Source organism: Saccostrea echinata, unplaced genomic scaffold, assembly GCF_033153115.1.
Source record: "Saccostrea echinata isolate AGI-Se365-2 ecotype Australia unplaced genomic scaffold, CSIRO_AGI_Sech_v1 ptg000022l, whole genome shotgun sequence".
Taxonomy (NCBI): Eukaryota; Metazoa; Mollusca; class Bivalvia; order Ostreida; family Ostreidae; genus Saccostrea; species Saccostrea echinata.
The window spans coordinates 2,217,894-2,237,500 of NW_026889771.1; the positions used below are offsets into that span (position 1 = coordinate 2,217,894).

The 19,607-nt window shown below is 34.2% G+C and overlaps 2 protein-coding genes across 2 annotated transcripts in view; one reads left to right on the forward strand and one right to left on the reverse strand.

The window, feature by feature from the left end:
* The first annotated feature begins 79 nt into the window (after nucleotides 1-79).
* On the forward strand, nucleotides 80-7,977 carry LOC133190218 (methyltransferase-like protein 22). Its single transcript, XM_061325725.1, has 9 exons — nucleotides 80-183; nucleotides 1,470-1,628; nucleotides 1,892-1,932; nucleotides 2,242-2,386; nucleotides 2,754-2,882; nucleotides 3,418-3,492; nucleotides 4,467-4,566; nucleotides 6,329-6,500; nucleotides 7,120-7,977. The coding sequence occupies exons 1-9, from the start codon at nucleotides 105-107 to the stop codon at nucleotides 7,156-7,158; spliced, it is 939 nt and encodes a 312-aa protein (XP_061181709.1). The 5' UTR covers nucleotides 80-104; the 3' UTR covers nucleotides 7,159-7,977.
* Nucleotides 7,978-15,754: 7,777 nt separating this feature from the next.
* LOC133190219 (alpha-L-fucosidase-like) overlaps nucleotides 15,755-19,607 on the reverse strand; it is a 5,661-nt gene continuing 1,808 nt past the window's right edge. The window contains exons 3-8 of the mRNA XM_061325726.1: nucleotides 19,484-19,607; nucleotides 18,692-18,825; nucleotides 18,197-18,294; nucleotides 16,607-16,739; nucleotides 16,263-16,436; nucleotides 15,755-16,036 (exon numbers count right to left, since the gene is read on the reverse strand). The exon at nucleotides 19,484-19,607 is cut by the window's right edge and continues 7 nt beyond it. Of these exons, the coding sequence (XP_061181710.1) occupies nucleotides 15,778-16,036; nucleotides 16,263-16,436; nucleotides 16,607-16,739; nucleotides 18,197-18,294; nucleotides 18,692-18,825; nucleotides 19,484-19,607 (922 nt within the window). The 3' untranslated portion in view covers nucleotides 15,755-15,777. The remainder of the gene's footprint in view (nucleotides 16,037-16,262; nucleotides 16,437-16,606; nucleotides 16,740-18,196; nucleotides 18,295-18,691; nucleotides 18,826-19,483) is intronic.

Genomic DNA, 19,607 nt, shown 5'->3' on the forward strand with positions numbered 1-19,607 from the left:
GTAGTTATTAATGTTAATCGAAATCGACATGGTACGATTTACTAGCGGTCTATTAGCGAAACGAAAGTGAAAGTGAAATCATTTTGTAAACAAAATCAGAATACATGGAATTTGATGAAAAAGTCTTATCAGATGTTCATGTAACGAGCGAGAACGAATCTGTTGAGGGTAATGATTACACAGGTATGTTACAAGCGAATTTTGAAAAATTAGCTGAATTCTTTTTCAAAGACAACTTTAGTACAAGCCATATGTTAAACACTGGTTAAAGTATTACTTCTGTTCAATACAATCAATCATGAATGATCATCATACAATGGTGTTTTTAATTCTGATACACCATAGGTATATGTGCTCTACATATACAGCACCGATCAGTGATAGTGCATCAATGAAAAAAAGAAAAACACATGAAATAATAGCTGCAAATTTACTGAATCCAGTTTTGCAAGCTAGCTTTTCAATTTCAATATCCCTCACTTAAAACTGATGTTTACCCATACATGGTTCATCTGGGAAGAAGGAGCAATTCATTAGTCATGGAAACAACATTTTTATCTAAGAGGATAGAGGAGTTTCATTGTGCCACTGTGCCCCAAACACTTTTTTCCAGCACTAGCCCAATAAAATAATAACAATTATAACATAATGACAAAATTTAGTTACTGTAGCCCTAATCACTTTTTGCAAGCCAAATAAGCCCCCCCCCCCCCCCCCTGAAAATGGTGAAAGATAAATGACAGATTTATTTCATTCCTTTAGATTTAATCAACAAGGCTCGTAATTAAATTTCAAAAATTAAATTTCTATGAACACTTAATTTGTTCTGTCATTTTATTGTCAGTTATTTGTTCCTGTAATTAAACTGTTTTGTTTTACTCATTGATGCAGTTTGATGCACTATAAACATTTCATCACAATATGCTCATAAATATAAGCGAGTCATGGCCCACTACCCACCGATCTTTCCATTAATGAAACTCTCAGTTCCATTTTAATTCAAACTGGTTCAGGATAAAACTCTCAGTATTGCAATGTAAATAACACATTGCAATACATGTACCTGGTAATTGGTGCAAAGATACAAATCTCGTAGAATAACCTTGAATTTGATCATCCTCCAATAGCAATTTCGTGGCTTCAGCCTTCCCCTCCCTTGACTGGTATCAGATGATACATTTGTTACATTGTAGATACAAGGATATCTAGGATACTCTATAAATAACATTTTACATTGAACAAGACTTTCTCTTTAATTATTAAAAGGTCAAAAAACAAATCAAAAACACCTCCCCCCCCCCCCCCCCCCCAAAAAAAAAAACTCTGGACAAAAAGGACATTTACATAAAGTCAAAGACTATGACAGTATTCTGGAATGTTACTGATATTGTTGGATTGCCAATTAATCCATAATGATCATGTAAAAATTACAAGTCCTGTTCTTGTCTGACATACATGAGCTATTTTAGTGAGCAGGTTTTGGTTCAGGGTGTTACCATGTGGATCTTGTGTAAGTACATGTAGAGGTAGTGAGGAGAGAGATGGTGTGACAGACTCTGATGGTGATATGGTGCTGAGTAGAAGAAAAAACAGGGAAGACGGTGAAGAGCTGAATGTTCTAACCATAGGTAATAAATTAGAGGGGGTATCATTTGATAAAATTTAATCATTGCATATTATACATGTACAGAAAATTATTCCATGTAATGAACTCCATTGTTCAAAATATTTATTTATCAAGTAGTTAATATTTTTACAATTTTTCATATTTTAAGAGAGGAATACATGTAGATAAAGAAATATCTGGAATAAAATGTACTGCTGCCATAATTTTAAGGTTTCTTGTAATTAGGATTTTTACTATTCTGACATCAATTTTTTTCTCTTTTAGCCCACTCCTTGTCAACTGGACTTAAAGATGTTGGAAAACAGGTACTCAAAACTTAGCAAGTTCTCATTCAAAAGGTTATGCCAAACAGAATACTTGCAAAATACAATTTTGAAACTCATACAAATCTCCCTCCTGTTTAAATGTCCTACCTGAACTTTTGATAAATTATCTTGACCATGTTGACCAAAAATTAAGCTCTTAATTAATTTAACTTCAGTTTTACTGGATATGGAATGTGTTTCTTGAAAGGAAAAAAAAAAAAATTACGATCAAGGTCCAGTGTGGCTAGTCAAAGAGATTCAATAGGAAATTTAACATGGTAGTGATTTGATGATAATTGTGTATTATAGCTGTGGCATGGATCCCTCATTTTAGCTGACTATCTGATACACCTCCAAGACAAACTACAGGATAAAACTGTGGTAGAGCTGGGAGCAGGGACTGGATTAGCTGGCATTACTGCTTCATTTTTTGCCAAAAATGTTCTTTGTACAGGTACAACATACATGTGTACTTATTATTTTGATAAACTGTAAACCAACTATTATTTGAAACAATTTTTATTGGGTTTGAAATCCATCAGCAACATTTAATTATTGCAGCTGAGGAAATTAACATTCTACTTAAAGCGATAAGAGCTGCATTTTTGAGAATTTTATTCTGCTGTTAAAATGTGTCAATAATACTCAATATGATAAATCTGTATGATTTTGTTTTTGTGAATTGGCCTGCCCTTATACACAGATTATTCAGCTATAAATGGTGAAGTAATATTAACAATTCTCATAAATTTATATAATTGTACATGATCACAAAGAAAACTTTGTACATGTATATGATTGTATTATTCCTTGAAATTTAGATGTAGGAGGAGATGTGTTAAGGTTAACAGAACATAACTTGGACCAGAACTGGAACTGTTTGAATCTTATGAAGAAGAAAAATTACAGAGTCTGTCAGCTAGACTGGATGTCTGAAAATCTTGTTACAGGTAATTCTCTAAAACAAAAATTACAGAGTCTGTCAGCTAGACTGGATGTCTGAAGATCTTGTTACAGGTAATTCTCTAAAACAAAAATTACAGAGTCTGTCAGCTAGACTAGATGTCTGAAGATCTTGTTACAGGTAATTCTCTAAAACAAAAATTACAGAGTCTGTCAGCTAGACTAGATGTCTGAAGATCTTGTTACAGGTAATTCTCTAAAACAAAAATTACAGAGTCTGTCAGCTAGACTAGATGTCTGAAGATCTTGTTACAGGTAATTCTTTAAAACAAAAATTACAGAGTCTGTCAGTTAGACTGGATGTCTGAAGATCTTGTTGTCTAGAGCTTTTGAGTGAGCTTTTCTGATAGAAGAGTGTCTGGGGTCTATCATCTGTAAACTATTTTCACTTCCTTCTCCAGAACTAACATAAAGCTGTGTTGGGTGAAGGGGATTCAAATTTATCCATTTTATTGAAAACATTAAAGAATTATGTTATGAAGTGCATTATTATTTTAGAACAAACTTTGATAACAATTTTAGACTGTGGAAAATATACCATAACAGAGGAAGACGTCAGTTTATTAAACACAGCCCAGATCTTCATAGCAGGTGATGGTAAGTTAGATCATTGATGTATATATTTATTCATTTTAAATTTAAACCATATTTTATTCAGTATAAAGGTAAATATAAATACACACTGTATAGAATTGGGCTGTATGTAGGCTAAACCAGTATTTTTATGCCCCGCCATGAATATGGCTGGGGCATATAGTGTTTGTCATGTCTGTCTTCCGTCCTTCTGTCCTTCCGTCTGTCCTTCCATCACACTTTGCGTTTAGCTCTGTTCAAAGCTCAGTTTCAAAGAAACTATCCAAGATATTTTTATCAAACTTCATATGCTGATAGATATTGATGAGAGCTATGCAACTGCATCAACATTTTTTGACCTTGACCTTTCCTTTGACCTTGACCTCACTTTTCTTAAGTTAGTGTTTAGCTCAGTTTTAAAGATACAATTCAAGATAGTGTAATCAAACTTCATATGTTGATATATACTGATGTAAGTTATTCAACTGCATCAACATTTTTTGACCTTGACCTTTCTTTTGACCTTGACCTCACTTTTCTTAAATTAGTGTTTAGCTCAGTTTTAAAGAAACCATTCATAATATTTTTATCAAACTTCATATGTAAATACATACTGATGTAACCTTTTCAACTGCATCAACAATTTTTTACCTTGACCTTTCCTTTGACCTTGACCTCACTTTTCTTAAATTAGTGTCAAACTTCATATGCTGATACATACTGATGAAAGCTATTCAACTGCATCAATATTTTTTCACCTTGACCTTTCCTTTGACCTTGACCTCACTTTTCTCAATTTGTGTTAAAATGCTTCATTACTAATATACCCTCGGCGGGGCATTCATATCCTATGGACATATTTCTAGTTTTATGTAACAGTTGATTACCTTTCTAATGTCACATTAATGAATTTCATCTAGTATATTTTAATTTTTCAGTGTCTGTTTTCAATCCATGATTTTATGTCTCTTTTTTTAGTTTATGTCTCTTTTTTTCAGTTGTGTATGACAATGAACTGACATTGGCTTTCTTGAACACAGTGTACAGACTTCTGTCAAACCCACCATCAAAGTCACTGTACATTAGCATGGAGAAAAGGTACTATTGTGCATGCATGTTGGCTTTCACATATTTCCTTTAACCAAATGCAAAGTTATTAAAATTGCAATTTAACTGCAATCAACATTTAAAGTATGTCAGTCTTTCTAATAATCCAATTTTAATTAGATAAGTCTTTCTACTAGATCAGTTCCAGAGTGATCAGACTAAATGCTCTTGATATGATGGGTTTTTTTTTTGGATTGTACCAATGATCTCTTGCTTTTTTCATTTTATTTGAAATAAATCTGCTGAAATATTTGTTTGAGAAGATGAAGTACAGTTACATTGAATTTTCTGACATTGGTTTTATAGACTTGGATACCGGTGTGCATTACTTTGTGATATATGATTTAGATCAGCAAAATTACACAACACAGGTGATCTATTGATATCTATCTGTTGTTCATCATGCATTTTTAGCTCACCTGGCCCAGAGGACCGAGTGAGCTTATGCCATCATGTGGCATACATCATCGATGTCATCATCATCCATCATCATCATAAACTTTATCAGAAATCTCAGATTTTTCTGAAACTTTATAGTAATGATGTGGAGCATGTCCTGTATGATCCGCTTTTCATTTTGATCCAGTGAAAAACCAGGTCACTGTTACTATAAATAAAATATGGGGGTTATATGCAGTTTTTTTTTTTACTTTTAAAACAGATACCCAAAACTTTTGCATTTGAAAAATAATCTGGTGAGAAAATTGTAAAAACAAAAATGCCAGATTATACAAAATCTTTGTATTTAGCAAATTCTATAGCTATCATTCATTTTGGAATCATATTACCAATGAACTGTCAAAGTTGTCAGTCTTGGTTCTTAGTCAAGATAAATGTTGGGGATTTTTAACTGGCTGCAGCCAGGTGAGTGATTCTGGCTCCTGGGAGCATCTTATTTGTTAACTTTAGAATATTTTCAACCTCCCCAAAACTACTTGACCAAACCGTCATCAAAGCATTTGGATGAAAGGATTTAAGTTTTTCAAATGAATAATTGAACTTTCTCTAAAAGGGAGATAACTAAGAAAAGAAGTAATGGTTACAGTAAAAAGCTTTCATGCAAATGACATAATTCTTAATGTTTATGCTTCATTATATAGTGTGGATTTAATTTTGTTCAAACCAGCTAGAGTCCCAGGGTCCAGACTGGGCTACAACATTGTTCTTTAAAAATGTTCTCCTCTAGTGCAAAGTTATCTTTGTTAAATGATTAAGATTTGTTCAATAATCTGGCCCTTTGCAGAAACTAGGCCTCAAGGAAAATATATTGGAAAAGTCATTGAAAATCTTCTCTTAAGACAAAGCTACATGTATCCAAATTAATTTTCAAGCATCTTCATCTAGTGGCAGCTGCCATAAAGATTCGTGTAGGGAATTCAAATGTTATAGCATAGGTCTGGGAAATAAAATAGAAAAAAAAATTAATTTTCAAGCATCTTCATTTAGTGTTGAAGAAAAGACACAACTAATATTACAGGGGGTTGGGGATTTTACATAGAAATTTAGAGGAATTTTAACAAATACATGTACAAGCCATGGGACGTCATATATGTTGAGTCACATTTGCTCCTCTTAAAAGTTTTAAGAGTTTATAAGAAAAAGAACAGACAGCTGCTGCATGATACTCATGTGACAGTTAAGGCATATGAACCTTTTGTTTCTGTGATAAGATCTATAAGACACCTTCCTTCCTAGTGAATCTATGAGTTAGTATAAGGATTGTCGAAAATAAAGTCTATTGATTTGTTTTTAGGCTCATTTTTACTTTAGAAGACAAAGATGTGGTGGCCCCAGCCTATGACTATTTCTGTGAGTGTCTGGAGGCCCTGATAGAGACTACTAGTGAAACAGGAGCTCAGTTTCACCATCAGGAAATACCAGTCACATTCCCACAATGCTTCACTTACAACAGAACTAAGGAACTGGTCAGTTTTACTTTATGTTCTTTTTGAATAATATACTCTTCTAGTTAATCAAATCTGATTTCTTTAACAACTGTTTTTTGTTCACCTCAGTGAAGTGAACCAATGTAATACCCTTGGCATCGGCATTGGAGAAGGTCTCATTCCCAAGTTTCTTAATGAGCCATATGTTGACCAAACTTCCATGGATGATACACAACCAGAGTTGCTTCAAGTGTTGGATCTGACCTACATTTTCTGAATGAGTAACCGGGATAAAATTTTTGGAGTAGGTTCATTTCAGTGTAACGTTAAGCCCATATTTGCACCAAACTTGGGATGCACACTAACAGACTTGCTTCTGATGCTAAATCTTGCTTACATTTTCAAGAGGATTGAACAGAAATTGTTTTGAGCAAGTCCATTCCCAAAAGCTAAAAATCCTACCCTGACCAAATTTGCATAAATGTTGTATCTACCAGTGAGAACATTTGTTTGATGTGAGACTTTGCCTTATAACATTTGTTGAGGTGAGCTTTTTAATCTTTGATTACCTATGTTTATGAATGTGTATCAGACATAATTCATACACTGCAGTAGCATCCAGTTTTCCCCTTCACAAGAATTCTCCTTCACATTTCAGATTATGTGCAAAATTTACACCACATTTCCTGACAGCTGACCACAACAGAAACAAGGTGATATACAGCCTTGTTTGGATTGGTGATAAAATTCTTCAACTGTGCAAAGTTTTTTCTGCATTGAGAATGGTGAACATACAGTACAAAGGACAAAGCTTAATGTTACATCTTTTCTGACCAAGGGTTATATGATGTGGCATCTTCTAGAGTAATGACCTTATGCACACTCCTTTTCCTGAGAGCGGGTTTCCAGCAATGATGAAAATATAAAGTTTGTGGAGAAATTGATTGATTATTGCTTAATGCCAAGTCAGCAATATTTCAGCCATATATATTTCAGCAGCAGTGGAGAAATTAAAGGGGAGATTCTCAGGATTTTACCTGTTGAAGTCAGCAGAGTATTTGAAGTTCATGGACAAGATTTTTGTTTAGATTTGTTGTAGGGGTGGCAATCGAATGCAAAATTGCCAGTCGGTTAACCGCAAGACATTCCGACCGATTAATCAGTTAATCGTATCAAAAATTCTCGACGTATTTCCTAATTGTATAAGTTCTACTCAAATAGACAGACTACAAAGATGTTACATGTAGTAATATTACGTTTTTCAGAACAATATATATATTTCATTTCAAATTTAAAGCAAAAGAAAAGAAAAAAATAAGAAACCCATGAAACATGCCTTAAGAATCAGATACATTAAAACAAATTTCAGAAGAGATGTCCTAGAAGTTCAATCTGCATTTTTACATAATCAAAACTAAGTCTGAACCATCGCTTAATTTACAATGTTTGTTTAACAATATAATTTGATAGTAACTGCAAAAGATAGAGGGGTATGGTACATTTTGATTATAATCACTTCACGGTACTCAACGATCATTTTGATTATAATCACTTCACAGTACTCAACGATCATTCAATTAAAAATTATCATTAAAGAAACACGGGACCGGCTGGGTAGCAACATGATGTTTAAACAGCAATTAACATCTCAAAAGCTGACTAATAACCCCCACGATGTCAATTAGGAGAACCTTAATTATCTCCGGATCAGCCTAAGAAATAGATAGGTGAAAATGCCAAAATTTCATATATTTTCATTTATATGTTTTGATTGAATTTTCAGGATATTGTGTTCAAATTTACACATATATGAATTTTTTCTGACTAACCGGTTACAGATTGTCTAACCGATTACCAGTGTTCCGACCGAGTAACCGGTTAACCTATTACAAATTGACATCCCTAATTTGTTGTAATAGACAAATTATGTCAAAATAAACTATTTTCAAACTACATTTATAGACTACATCTCTTCAAATGCATAAAGGACTTTATTCTGTAAAGGCCAATAACTGCCCCCTTAATCAAACATTGATGGAGATTTTTTTCAGTAACATTCTAAATCAGGGAGATGTTTGCAAACTTCAAAGCATTAAATATCTTCATCAACCAAGACATCATAAGTTAAATACCAATTGTTATTAATGTCACAGAGACAAAATACATTAGGAATATATACTCCTGGGAAAAAAATCTTTAAAAAATCTTCTTCTCAAGAATAGCAAAGCCATGTTTGGTCATATTTGAATCATATTTGGAAGCATCCTCAGGAGTGTAGATTCAGATTTGTTCAAATCATGACCCCAAAGGGTAAGGAGGGGCCATAAGGCCAAATAAAAAAATATGTGTGGTTCCGGTTACCCGACCTTCCCTATTTTATACCCCCGACCCTAAACTTTTTTGGGGGCAATTTTCATATTTTTTTCCGGAATTTCCCCCGATTTCCATAAATGGATCCAGTTTATGTTTTAGTTTCAGCAATGAAGGCCTCCTTGCAAAACATAGTGCAAGTGTTTAATAGTGTTAAATCCAAAGCAAGCTAGCATGTAGGTGTCCCCTACCAATATTGACTAGTTATTATCACACCACATCTAAATGCCATTTGCAAAGCAGTGATAGGTATTATTTAGAAAAAATTAAGAAAATCATTTTGTTTTTTTACAAAAAAAAAAAAAAAAAAAAAAAAAAAAAATCCCTACCTACCTACCCTAATTTTTTAGCTCACCTGAGCCGAAGGCTCAAGTGAGCTTTTCTGATCACATTTTGTCTGTAGTCCGTCTGTCCGTCTGTCTGTCTGTCTGTCTGTCCATCCGTCCGTCTGTAAACTTTTCACATTTTCGACTTCTTCTCAAGAACCACTGGGCCAATTTCAACCAAACTTGCCACAAAGTATCCTTGGGTGAAGGGGATTCAAGTTTGTTCAAATGAAGGGCCACGCCCTCTTTCAAGGGGAGATAATGAAGAAATAGTGAAAAATTAGTAGCATCTTTTAAAATTCTTCTTCTCAAGAACCACAAAGTTAGGGAAGATGAAACTCATGTGGAAGCATCCTCAGGTAGTGTAGATTCAAGTTTGTTCAAATCATGACCCCCGGGGGTAGGGCGGGGCCACAGTGGAGGATCAAAGTTTTACATAGAAATATATAGGAAAAACCTTTAAAAATCTTCTTCTCAAGAACAGCAAAGCCATGATGAGTCATATTTATATGGAAGCATCCTCAGGTAGTGTAGATTCAAGTTTGTTCAAATCATGACCCCCGGGGGTAGGGCGGGGCCACAATGGAGGATCAAAGTTTTACATAGAAATATATAGGAAAAACCTTTAAAAATCTTCTTCTCAATACCAGCAAAGCCATGATGAGTCATATTTATATGGAAGCATTCTCAGGTAGTGTAGATTCAAATTTGTTCAAATCATGACCCCCGGGGGTAGGGCGGGGCCACAATGGAGGATCAAAGTTTTACATAGAAATATATAGGAAAAACCTTTAAAAATCTTCTTCTCAATAACAGCAAAGCCCTAATTGGTCATATTTATTTGGCAGCATCCTCAGGTAGTGTAGATTCAAATTTGTCCAAATCATGACCCCTGGGGGTAGGGCGGGGCCACAATGGAGGATCAAAGTTTTACATAGAAATATATAGGAAAAATCTTTAAAAAGTCTTCTTCTCAGGAACAGCAAAGCCCTGATTGATCATATTTATGTGGAAGTGTCCTCAGGTAGAAGTTTGTTCAAATCATGACCCACTGGGGTAGGGTGGGGCCATAATGGAGGATAAAAGTCTGAAATAGAAATATATAGGAAGATATGTTCTGATGAAGAACTGCAAAGCCATGATTAGTCATTTTGATATGGAAGCATCCTCAGGTAGTGTAGATTCAAGTTTGTTAAAATGATGACCCCAGGGGATAGGGATGGGCCATAATGGGGGATCGAAAATTTTACATAGGAACATATAGGAAAATATCTTCTTCTCAAGAACTGAAAATCATGTTTAGTCATTTTGATATGGAAGCATCCTCAGGTAGTGTTAATTCAATTTTGTTCAAATGATGACCCCTGAGGGTAGGGTGGGGCCCAATAAGGGGATCGAAAGTTTTACATAGGAACATATAGAAAAAAATTTCTTCTCAAGAACAGAAAAGCTATGTTTAGTCATATTGATATGGAAGCGTCCTCAGGTAGTGTAGATTCAAGTTTGTTCAAATGATGACCCCTGGGATAGGGAGGAGCCACAATGGGGGATCATATTTTTACAGAGGAATATATGGGAATTTTTTTTAAAAATCTTCTCAAGTACAACAAAGCCATTTGTTAAAACAAATTATATATTGACATGGAAGCATCATCAGGTAGTTTAAAATTCAAGCCCCCCTCCCCCCCCCCCCCCCCCCCCCCCCCCCGTAATCTTTTCAATACTGAACTGATTTGTGCTTTTGCCTTGCCAATGTGCTCAGGTGAGCGATGTGGCCCATGGGCCTCTTGTTTGGAAGTGTAACCGGAACCACACATATTTTTTTGTTTGGCCTAAATACATGTAGCAATCAAAGTTTTCCATAGGTATACATATATAGGAAAAATCTTTAAAAATCTTCTTCTCAAGAACAGCAAATTCATAATTAGTCATATTTATATTGAAGCACCCTCAGGTAGTGTAGATTCAAGTTTGTTTAAATCATGACCCCCAGGGATAGGGAGGGGCCACTATGGGTCATCAAAGTTTTACATTGGTATACATAGGAAAAATCTTCTCAAGAACAGCAAAGCCATGATTAGTCATTTTTATATGGAAGCATCCCCAGGTAGTTTATATTCAAGTTTGTTGAAATCATGACCCCCACGCTTATGTGGGGTCACAATTGAAGATCAAAGTTTTACATGGGAATACATAGGATAAATCATTTTAAAAATCTTCTCAAGAACACCAAAGCCATAATTATAGTCATGTTTATTCGGAAGCATCCTCAGGTAGTGTAGACTAAAAATTGTGCAAATCATGACCCCTGGGTGTAGGGATTGGCTACAATGGGCAATCAAATTTTACGTAAGAATTTATATTAGGAAAAATTTTCTTCTCAAGAACACCAAAGTCATGATCAGTCATATTTATTTAGAAGCATACACAGGTAGTGTAGAATCAAGTTTGTTCAAATCGTTCCCCAGGGGCATTGCTGGGCACAATAGAAGAGCAAACATGTAGAAAAAAATCTTCTAAAGCCTTAAAAAAAATATAGAAGCATCCTTAGTTAGTGTAGATTCAAGTGTGATCAAGTCATGCCCCTCCCCCTTCCTTTAGGGGTTGTATTTGCTATCCCTTAATTATTTAATCTTTTCAATACTAACCTGTTTTTTCCTTTTTCCTAGCCAATGTTCTCGTGTGAGTGACGTGGCCCATGGGTCCCTTGTTGTTAATTCAGTTTTTTTATGCAATGTGCAACTCAAATTCAAAATGTGCAATTTAAGAAATTTAAATATGATTGTTACAGGGGCAGGGATATGCCTTTATCGTACATAGTTCTTTCTTTAATAAGAAAAGTACATAATCTCCTGTAATATTTTGTTGTTTTCATGCCCTTGAAAAAGGGGGCATATCAGTTGGCTGGTCAGTATCAGTCAGTAGGTAGACTAATTGTCATCCAATTTATATCTTGAGAACCCTTTGCATGTCAGACATCAAACTTATTACACTGGTTCCCCAGGGAGTAGATTTAAGGTCAAAAGGCCAAAGGTCAATCTACTCTGTACATATAAGGAATAGATTGTCCTCTCAATATTTAAAGAATCCTTTGTTTGACCAACATCAGCCTAATGGCAGATTGGTTTCCCTAAATGAATAGATGACTCCTATTGATTTTGAGATCATAAAGTCAAGGGTCAAACTAGACATAGGAAGATATTGACTGCTCAATATCTTCAGAACCTTGACTGCTCAATATCTTTAGAACCCTTTGCTAAACCGATATCAAACTTGGTACACTGATTCTACAGGAGTATATGATCCCTGCTGGTTTATCAGTCTCAAGGTCAAAACATATAAAAGGTCAAACTTACTCTAGACATAGGAAGTTATTTTAAATTTGCTTAATATCAAGAGAACCCTTTGCTTGACGGACATAAAACTTTATATCCTGATACTCCCTGAAGTGTAAATGACCTCTTTGATTTTTAGGTCACAAGGCCAAATTAATTTGGACATAAATGTACATGTTTCTAAAACATTTCTTGTTTATCATCGTATTTACTTCCATGAACACTTGTTCAAATATCTTACTTTTTTAATGTAACTACCTGGTAACAAAGAAGGAACAAGGAAGAAAGAAAATTTAATGTCTCCAGTTACAGATAAATTACATATAATAGATTAATTAGCTTTTATTCTACATGTAATTAATTAAATATAGTTAAAATTTGTGTCTTGAACTTCGACATGTTTTGGAGTATCACAGATATGTCAAATACCAGGGATACGCCAAAGAGAGTTCGTGGTTCTGACTTTATTATTATAAACTTGAATTTTAAGAAGTTCCCATTATCTTCCAGATATCAAAGTTTAACTATAAATTTACTAAACAAGAGCAGAGTATACAGAAAATGTACATTTTGAAATACAGTCAAACCTCGATGGGTCCAAGAATGTGATACAAAGGTAAAAATACATTAAAAAGTGGTTGGGACTTACAACTCACTTCAACATATCCATGGTATTTGAGATATCAATATTTGAGATACCAATTTCAGCTGTATCAAATGAATAATAAAATATAAAAGTAAATCAAAATATTAATATTAGGGTAAATATATATTTGAAAAATAATGTAAGTACTGATCCATTCAAAAAAATACAAAACAGGTATTAATGCTATAATGAAGCATAACACATCCACTTTCATATATTCTCAATTCCTATTTCAGTGGTACAAATGCATAGGTCAGGATACTTTTCTAAGTTCCAATTAATAATAGCAAGAGGATTGCAAATGTAAGTAAAGTGTAGTCTGAAAACAGTTATGAAATCTCTGATGAGACTATAGCTCTCCTGGTTTGTCCTGGAACTTCTAACATAAGACACTTGAACAATGCCATCACCAATGATAAAGAGTTATGATCCCAGATTTCTTTGTGACAAGATTTATTAACATCAGACTTAAAATGTAGGAGGAGTTGTTAGAAATTACTGTTTTTAGTAACTATGGTAACACCATTTGTTGAGATGAAAAAATTGATAAACAGAGAAATGTATCTTACTGTAGACCGTATACATATATGAGTACCACATTTTTATTGAAGTCAGACCAAAACTGTAGGAGGAGTAGCGTTTTAAAAGAATTTGACAGAAATTTCTCATTTTAGAAACACAGTTATGAAATCAAAAACCAGTAAATAGAATGTAGTCTACTTGTGTACAAAGTTTTATTTAAATTGTACCAAAACTGTAGGAGGAGTAACATTTCAAAAGAATTTCACAGAAATTTCTATTTTTAGATACCATTGCAATACAGTTCATTGAAATCAAGAAACAGAATTATATGTCTTAGTCTACTTGTGTACCATCCGATGTTTTTTTTTTTAAAATCAGATCAGACCTGTAGGAGGAGTAGCATTTTGTTGAAAAACTTTTCAGACTGACAAACAGATGGACAATAGACACATCATCACTGCAAAAGCTCTTCTGGTCTTTAACCAGTAGAACTAAAATGTAAATAAACTCCACTACATCAGGACAAGACTTTTAAAGCTGAACACGACTCGTAAATAGGCATACGCCATTTTCGATATTACTATCTAAGATATCAGCACCAGGGTATACTCTTCGCATTCGTTACACCTGACTGCTTTATTGTCACGGGTATCGGCGTGGAATGGCGACCCGTGTTCGTGCTGGTTATCTTGGATTACTTTTTTTTTTTACATTTTATTGCAGTTACGTATATTTGTGTTTGTTTGTATACTGCACTGACCTGTGCATCTGTTGTAAATCTCTTTGGTATCTTACTCTCCTGCATTAGAAGAAGCACACAGTTATTTTTGTCGCTACCAAGTGCTGTATAGCATACATCCGTCTACACCGGTGACAACTGATTACACTGAACAGTGACCAAGTGAGCGGCTCTATATATAGGGGCCCTCAGATATAGCGAGAGTCCAATCGAATATGGCGGACAGATTCTTTTTACGAAGCGTGTTCAGCTTTAATGATTTAAACCACCTATAAGTCCACCTATAAAAAGAGGTTCATAGACTGCATACCCAAAACATTGTAAAAATGGTTGGGATTCATGGTTCACTTGAATTTTGCACATGATTGGGACTACAAAGCACATCTAAGAAAAAAAAATAAATTTCAGAATATAAAGGGTGTTGAGAAGGTTCATTCCACATTTTACTTTTGTCCTCGAAAAGAAATAAAATGAGAAGATACTTAAAATTTGTGATACATGTATTTCTTCTTCACACAGTTCTTTTTTGCTACTGATAAGGTTTTAACTGCATTTATTTTTTTTTAAGAAATGGGGAAGGCATGTATTGAAACAGATTATGTCTGTGCAGAAAAATCAGGGATGCAGCACCTTTGTGAAATATCTGAAGCACACAGATCAATACATCCTTTCAATTACCTATGCAAAATTTATCACGTCAGTATAGAACTCCAATATAACAAACCTATCCTTTGAAAAGTGACTGATCTTTCTTTTACCTAGTAAGCTTATCAGTTTTGTATGATGCAAGATAATCTGCAAAGAAAGAAAAGTGAATAATCCTACATTTTCACAAAAAATGACAAGCAGTTCTGTCATTTGGGTGTTTAAAAGATGTTTATATATATTTTCATATGAAAAAAAATCCTATGAATACCTGAAATTGATTGCTATAAATCGAAGGCACAATCTTCTGATTTTGTCCGACAGGAAAATTAATTTCTTCAGTTAAACACTACTTTAAAATTTTCAAAAATATTTCATTATGAAACAAAATTTCTAAACACCCTTTATGTATGTGAACCTGAGCTGCCAGCATAGATGGATTAGAGAAAGGTAAAAAAAAAAATGAACATACATATTATGCCTGATGTACATTTACATGAACAACATCAAAAAGAAAAAAGAAAAAAAATACTGACCATAAAAAAATGACCTAAGCCTTTAGTCACATAACCAAATAACAGTCATACACAAAATATAAAAAAAAACTTATTTAAAATCTATTTACAACTTATGGAATGTAAATAGTGATGACTTATCCTTTAGATTTATATATCAAAATCTTGTAATTCCTTTAAATTCTTGAGAAGATTTCAGAAATCCAAATACTAAGAGTTTATTGATTTTTGAGATTCTCCATTTTGATGACCCATGCCCATTTGCATGGCATCTTATTGGGTGGTAATATTGGGAACTCTACAGCCATAGCAACATTTTTAAATATTGACCATTTTAATGGTTCCTTGACACCTATCATGGTGACCTTGGTGGTTGTCATGGGAACTGGAACACCTAAGAGGAGTCTATTATCCTCAGGCCAGTTGGTAACAATACCATACACCACCGTGGCATTTCCTTGCTTCTTTGTGGTGTACCTAAAATCAGACATGATTACATTTTTTTTCTCTTCTTGCATGCTCAATATCTTCACTTGGAAGAAATAAGGAATGAATGAATGAATGAAAATCAATTTACATGGTATCCACAGCAGAACATAAAATCTTAATTTTATTATTTTGACAACAATACATCAATGGTAACTTGGGTGTAGATAACAACCTATCATAACAAATTTACCTTTCATAAATCATGATTTCTTACCAAATTCCATGAAATGTTATATTATCTGTGCCTTCAGTCCATGGATGAGTTTCATAAATGGCCTCCCCATTGATCTTGAGCCACTGACCCATTTGTCGTAGTCTCTCCTCAAAAACAGGAATGATAACTCCATCAGCTGTGGGTCCAACATTGATCAGGATATTTCCACCAAAACTAGAATTAAAGAAGAATGATAAAAATTTCGTAAAGACTTAATGTATATTCATTTTTTGTATGTCCAAGTAACGAAGACCTTTCAGATGCATGTTTCACCTAAATATGAATAACAATGCTAAAATTTTATTTAACATTCAATTAATTAAAATTGTCATGATCAAACTCACCTGACAGTCTGTGCTATCTCTGTCAGGAGTTCCTCAATTGACAGGACGTCTTCTATCTGGATTTTTCTACGATGTGTCCATGCTTTCTTATCAACGGTCATGCAATTTTCCCATTTGTGCTTAAAGATTTTTCCTGTAAAATTTGCCAACTAAATATAATTTTGAAAGCTATATATATGTATATGACTCTCATGTAATTTAAGTGTCAGTGGTACAGAAATTGTGTGATTTAACTCCAGGGCACATTTTTTATTATTTATCAATCAAACTTTTCTCATAAAGGTCCCTCTGGGTTAAGGACACTGACCTTGAACAAGGTTTGTTACTCAAAGACCAAAAACTTGTGTAAATTCCTTGTCTGGAGTTCATCTTTTTCTCTTGGCAAAATATTACTCATACTTCAGTCATACAGTGCCAGTGGACAAGGTTAAATACAGATGTGAAGTATGGGGTTTTTCAAAAGTATGTCAAACTCCAAGGTCAAGAACAAAAGGTTAAATTTGTTGGTATACAAAAAAGGAAAACACATGAAATATGAAAGCCATAGCACAAACCATTCAAAAGTTATGGCCAAGGTGAAACTTTTTCAAACGTAAGTCAAACTCCATGGTAGGTCAAAAGATCAAAAATATTTGTATCCAAAGAAAGCACATGGAATACACTGGTTACATATGAAAGCCCTAGCACCAACCATTCAAAAGTTAAGACCAAAGTTAAAGGTTCTCAAAAGTAGGTCAAACTCGAACATCAAAGTCAAAATTCTTGGTACCAAAGGGAAAATCTTATCACAAGGAATACCTGGTGACTTATGAAAGTCCTAGCATCAACCATTCAAAAGTTAAAGCCATGGTTAAAGGTTTTCAAAAGAAGGTCAAACTCCAAGATCAAGGTCTAAAGGTCAAAATTATTGGTTCCCAAGGGAAGATCTTGTCACAAGGAGTACGCATGTGAAGTATGAAAGCCCTCTCATCAACCGTTCCAAAGTTATGACCCAAGTTAACATTGGTAAAATTTTGCAAAAGTGGGTCAAACTTCAAGGTCAAGAGGTCAAATATGTTGGTACCCAAAGAAAGGACTTGTCACAAGAAATACACATGTAAAAGCCATAGCTCTAACTAATCAAAAGTTATGGCCAAGGGTAAAGTTTTGAGGACAAACTGACAGACAGACAGACAGACAGACAGAGCAAATATTATATGCCCAAAATCTTTGATTATGGGGGCATAAAAAAAAATCAGTGACCTCATACAAACATATGAAAATGTAATGTAAAGGTGGTAGAACTGAACATTTTGTAATTTCCTAACCCCCCCTTTTTTAACCCCCCCCCCTTTTTTTAATTTTAGTTTGCTTCCCAAAAATTTCTGGGACAAATTATTTTTGAGGAAGCTAGACTACCCCCCCCCCCCCCTTTGAAAATTTCCTGGATCCATGCATGATGTCCAATAAAATGTTTCCAGGAAAGCCATCTTGCAAAAACAGGTCTGTATGCACAGGACATAGATTAACTTTACCCAGTACTGTTCAAATGTGTCTCTAAACAAGAGGACAGAAGTATAGATGTTTTAGTCTATATACAAGGCATTCTACCTGGTTTAAACTTGTCCTGACAGTTCCAGAAGCTTCCATGTTTACAGTTGGCATCTTTTCCCCACCGGTCATTGGTCAACACTGTGTCCTTCACAGGGCTACAACACAATCAAACTACTGTTATTCCCCTTAAAGGTTTACTAAATAACTATTTCTTTCATATTTATTGTAGTATACTTAAATTACATGTATATTTCAATTTAAAAAATAATTGGTAAATAGAATTACTTTAGTATCATTCATAATTTTGTTGGATATACATCTGTATGAGTAGGGTCTGTTGTGCACACCGGTATATACTGTAGAAGTAATATACATGTACGCAGTCACAATTCTCCACTAAAATTTGTCCCAGCTAACTTATAGTACATTTAAGGCATATGTAGCAATCTAAGAAATCCACATAATTTGCTAACCCCAGATTGAACAGAAATTGTGATTCCATGAAATTGTTACTCCGTGGAAAAAGTATTTTTACAGTAGTTAAAATCTTACCTGTCATTAAAAAGCCAGGCCAGGAATTCGGTTGAGTTCCAGTACGTACTGTTTTCATTCCAGTCTCCATCTGACCAGACAACCTCAGGTTTATACCTGTTCACTAGTTCATAAAGCTCAGGTAATGCTTTGTTCTACAAACATTGACCAAAAGATTGTCAGATCGAAGACCTGTATGTTATTTAACATTCAAAGCTTTAAAGCAAGAATTACCATGCTACAAAGTTGTTATCACCCTAAGGCTTGTAATTATCAGACAACTGTTGGTTTATACTCATATTTTTAAATTTTCTTTTTTATTGTTGCCACTCTGTTTTGGCTTCCTCTTTTTTATCAAGAAGTCTAATTTAAAAAATAACCATGTTTAATAAAATCAAAGTAGATGTATATCAATATGAAGGTATAACCTCATATTTTACTAGCATGGTAACTTATTACTCAATATGAAAGATTTATTGTTATATATTAATATATAATATAGTCTCATAAAATTTCATTCAGTGGTATAAGAGGACTTGCAGATAAAAGATGGGTATCCCAAAGTGTAACAGACAGACAGAAGGATAGCTGGACGTAGATGGACGGATGGACACCCCCATCACTATATACCCCCCTGCTTTTCAAACGGGGGATTTAACAACATTTTTAAATGTATCTTCATCAACTCATTCACTCTGAGTCCCTGACTGAAAAAAAACTTACCGTAATTATTCTGCATAGTATAATTTGTAGTACCTGAAAGCACATATATTTAACTCCATTTACCCTGACAAAATTCTCTGTTTTACTTACCCGAACAAAATTTTGTGTTTTGTGCTTGTTGGCCACATCCTGAAGATACAAAGGGTTATAGAACTCAAACAGAGAATGGTAAACTCCAAAGTGAATGTCTGTTCTGTTCCTGATAGAGTCTGCC

Excerpts from the sequence above, each read along its gene's own strand:
- LOC133190218 (XM_061325725.1), top strand. The coding sequence starts at position 105 with ATGGAATTTGATGAAAAAGTCTTATCAGATGTTCATGTAACGAGCGAG. Across the intron at positions 1,629-1,891 it reads GCTGAATGTTCTAACCATAG|CCCACTCCTTGTCAACTGGA; the intron begins GTAATAAATTAG and ends TTTCTCTTTTAG. Across the intron at positions 2,387-2,753 it reads CAAAAATGTTCTTTGTACAG|ATGTAGGAGGAGATGTGTTA; the intron begins GTACAACATACA and ends CTTGAAATTTAG.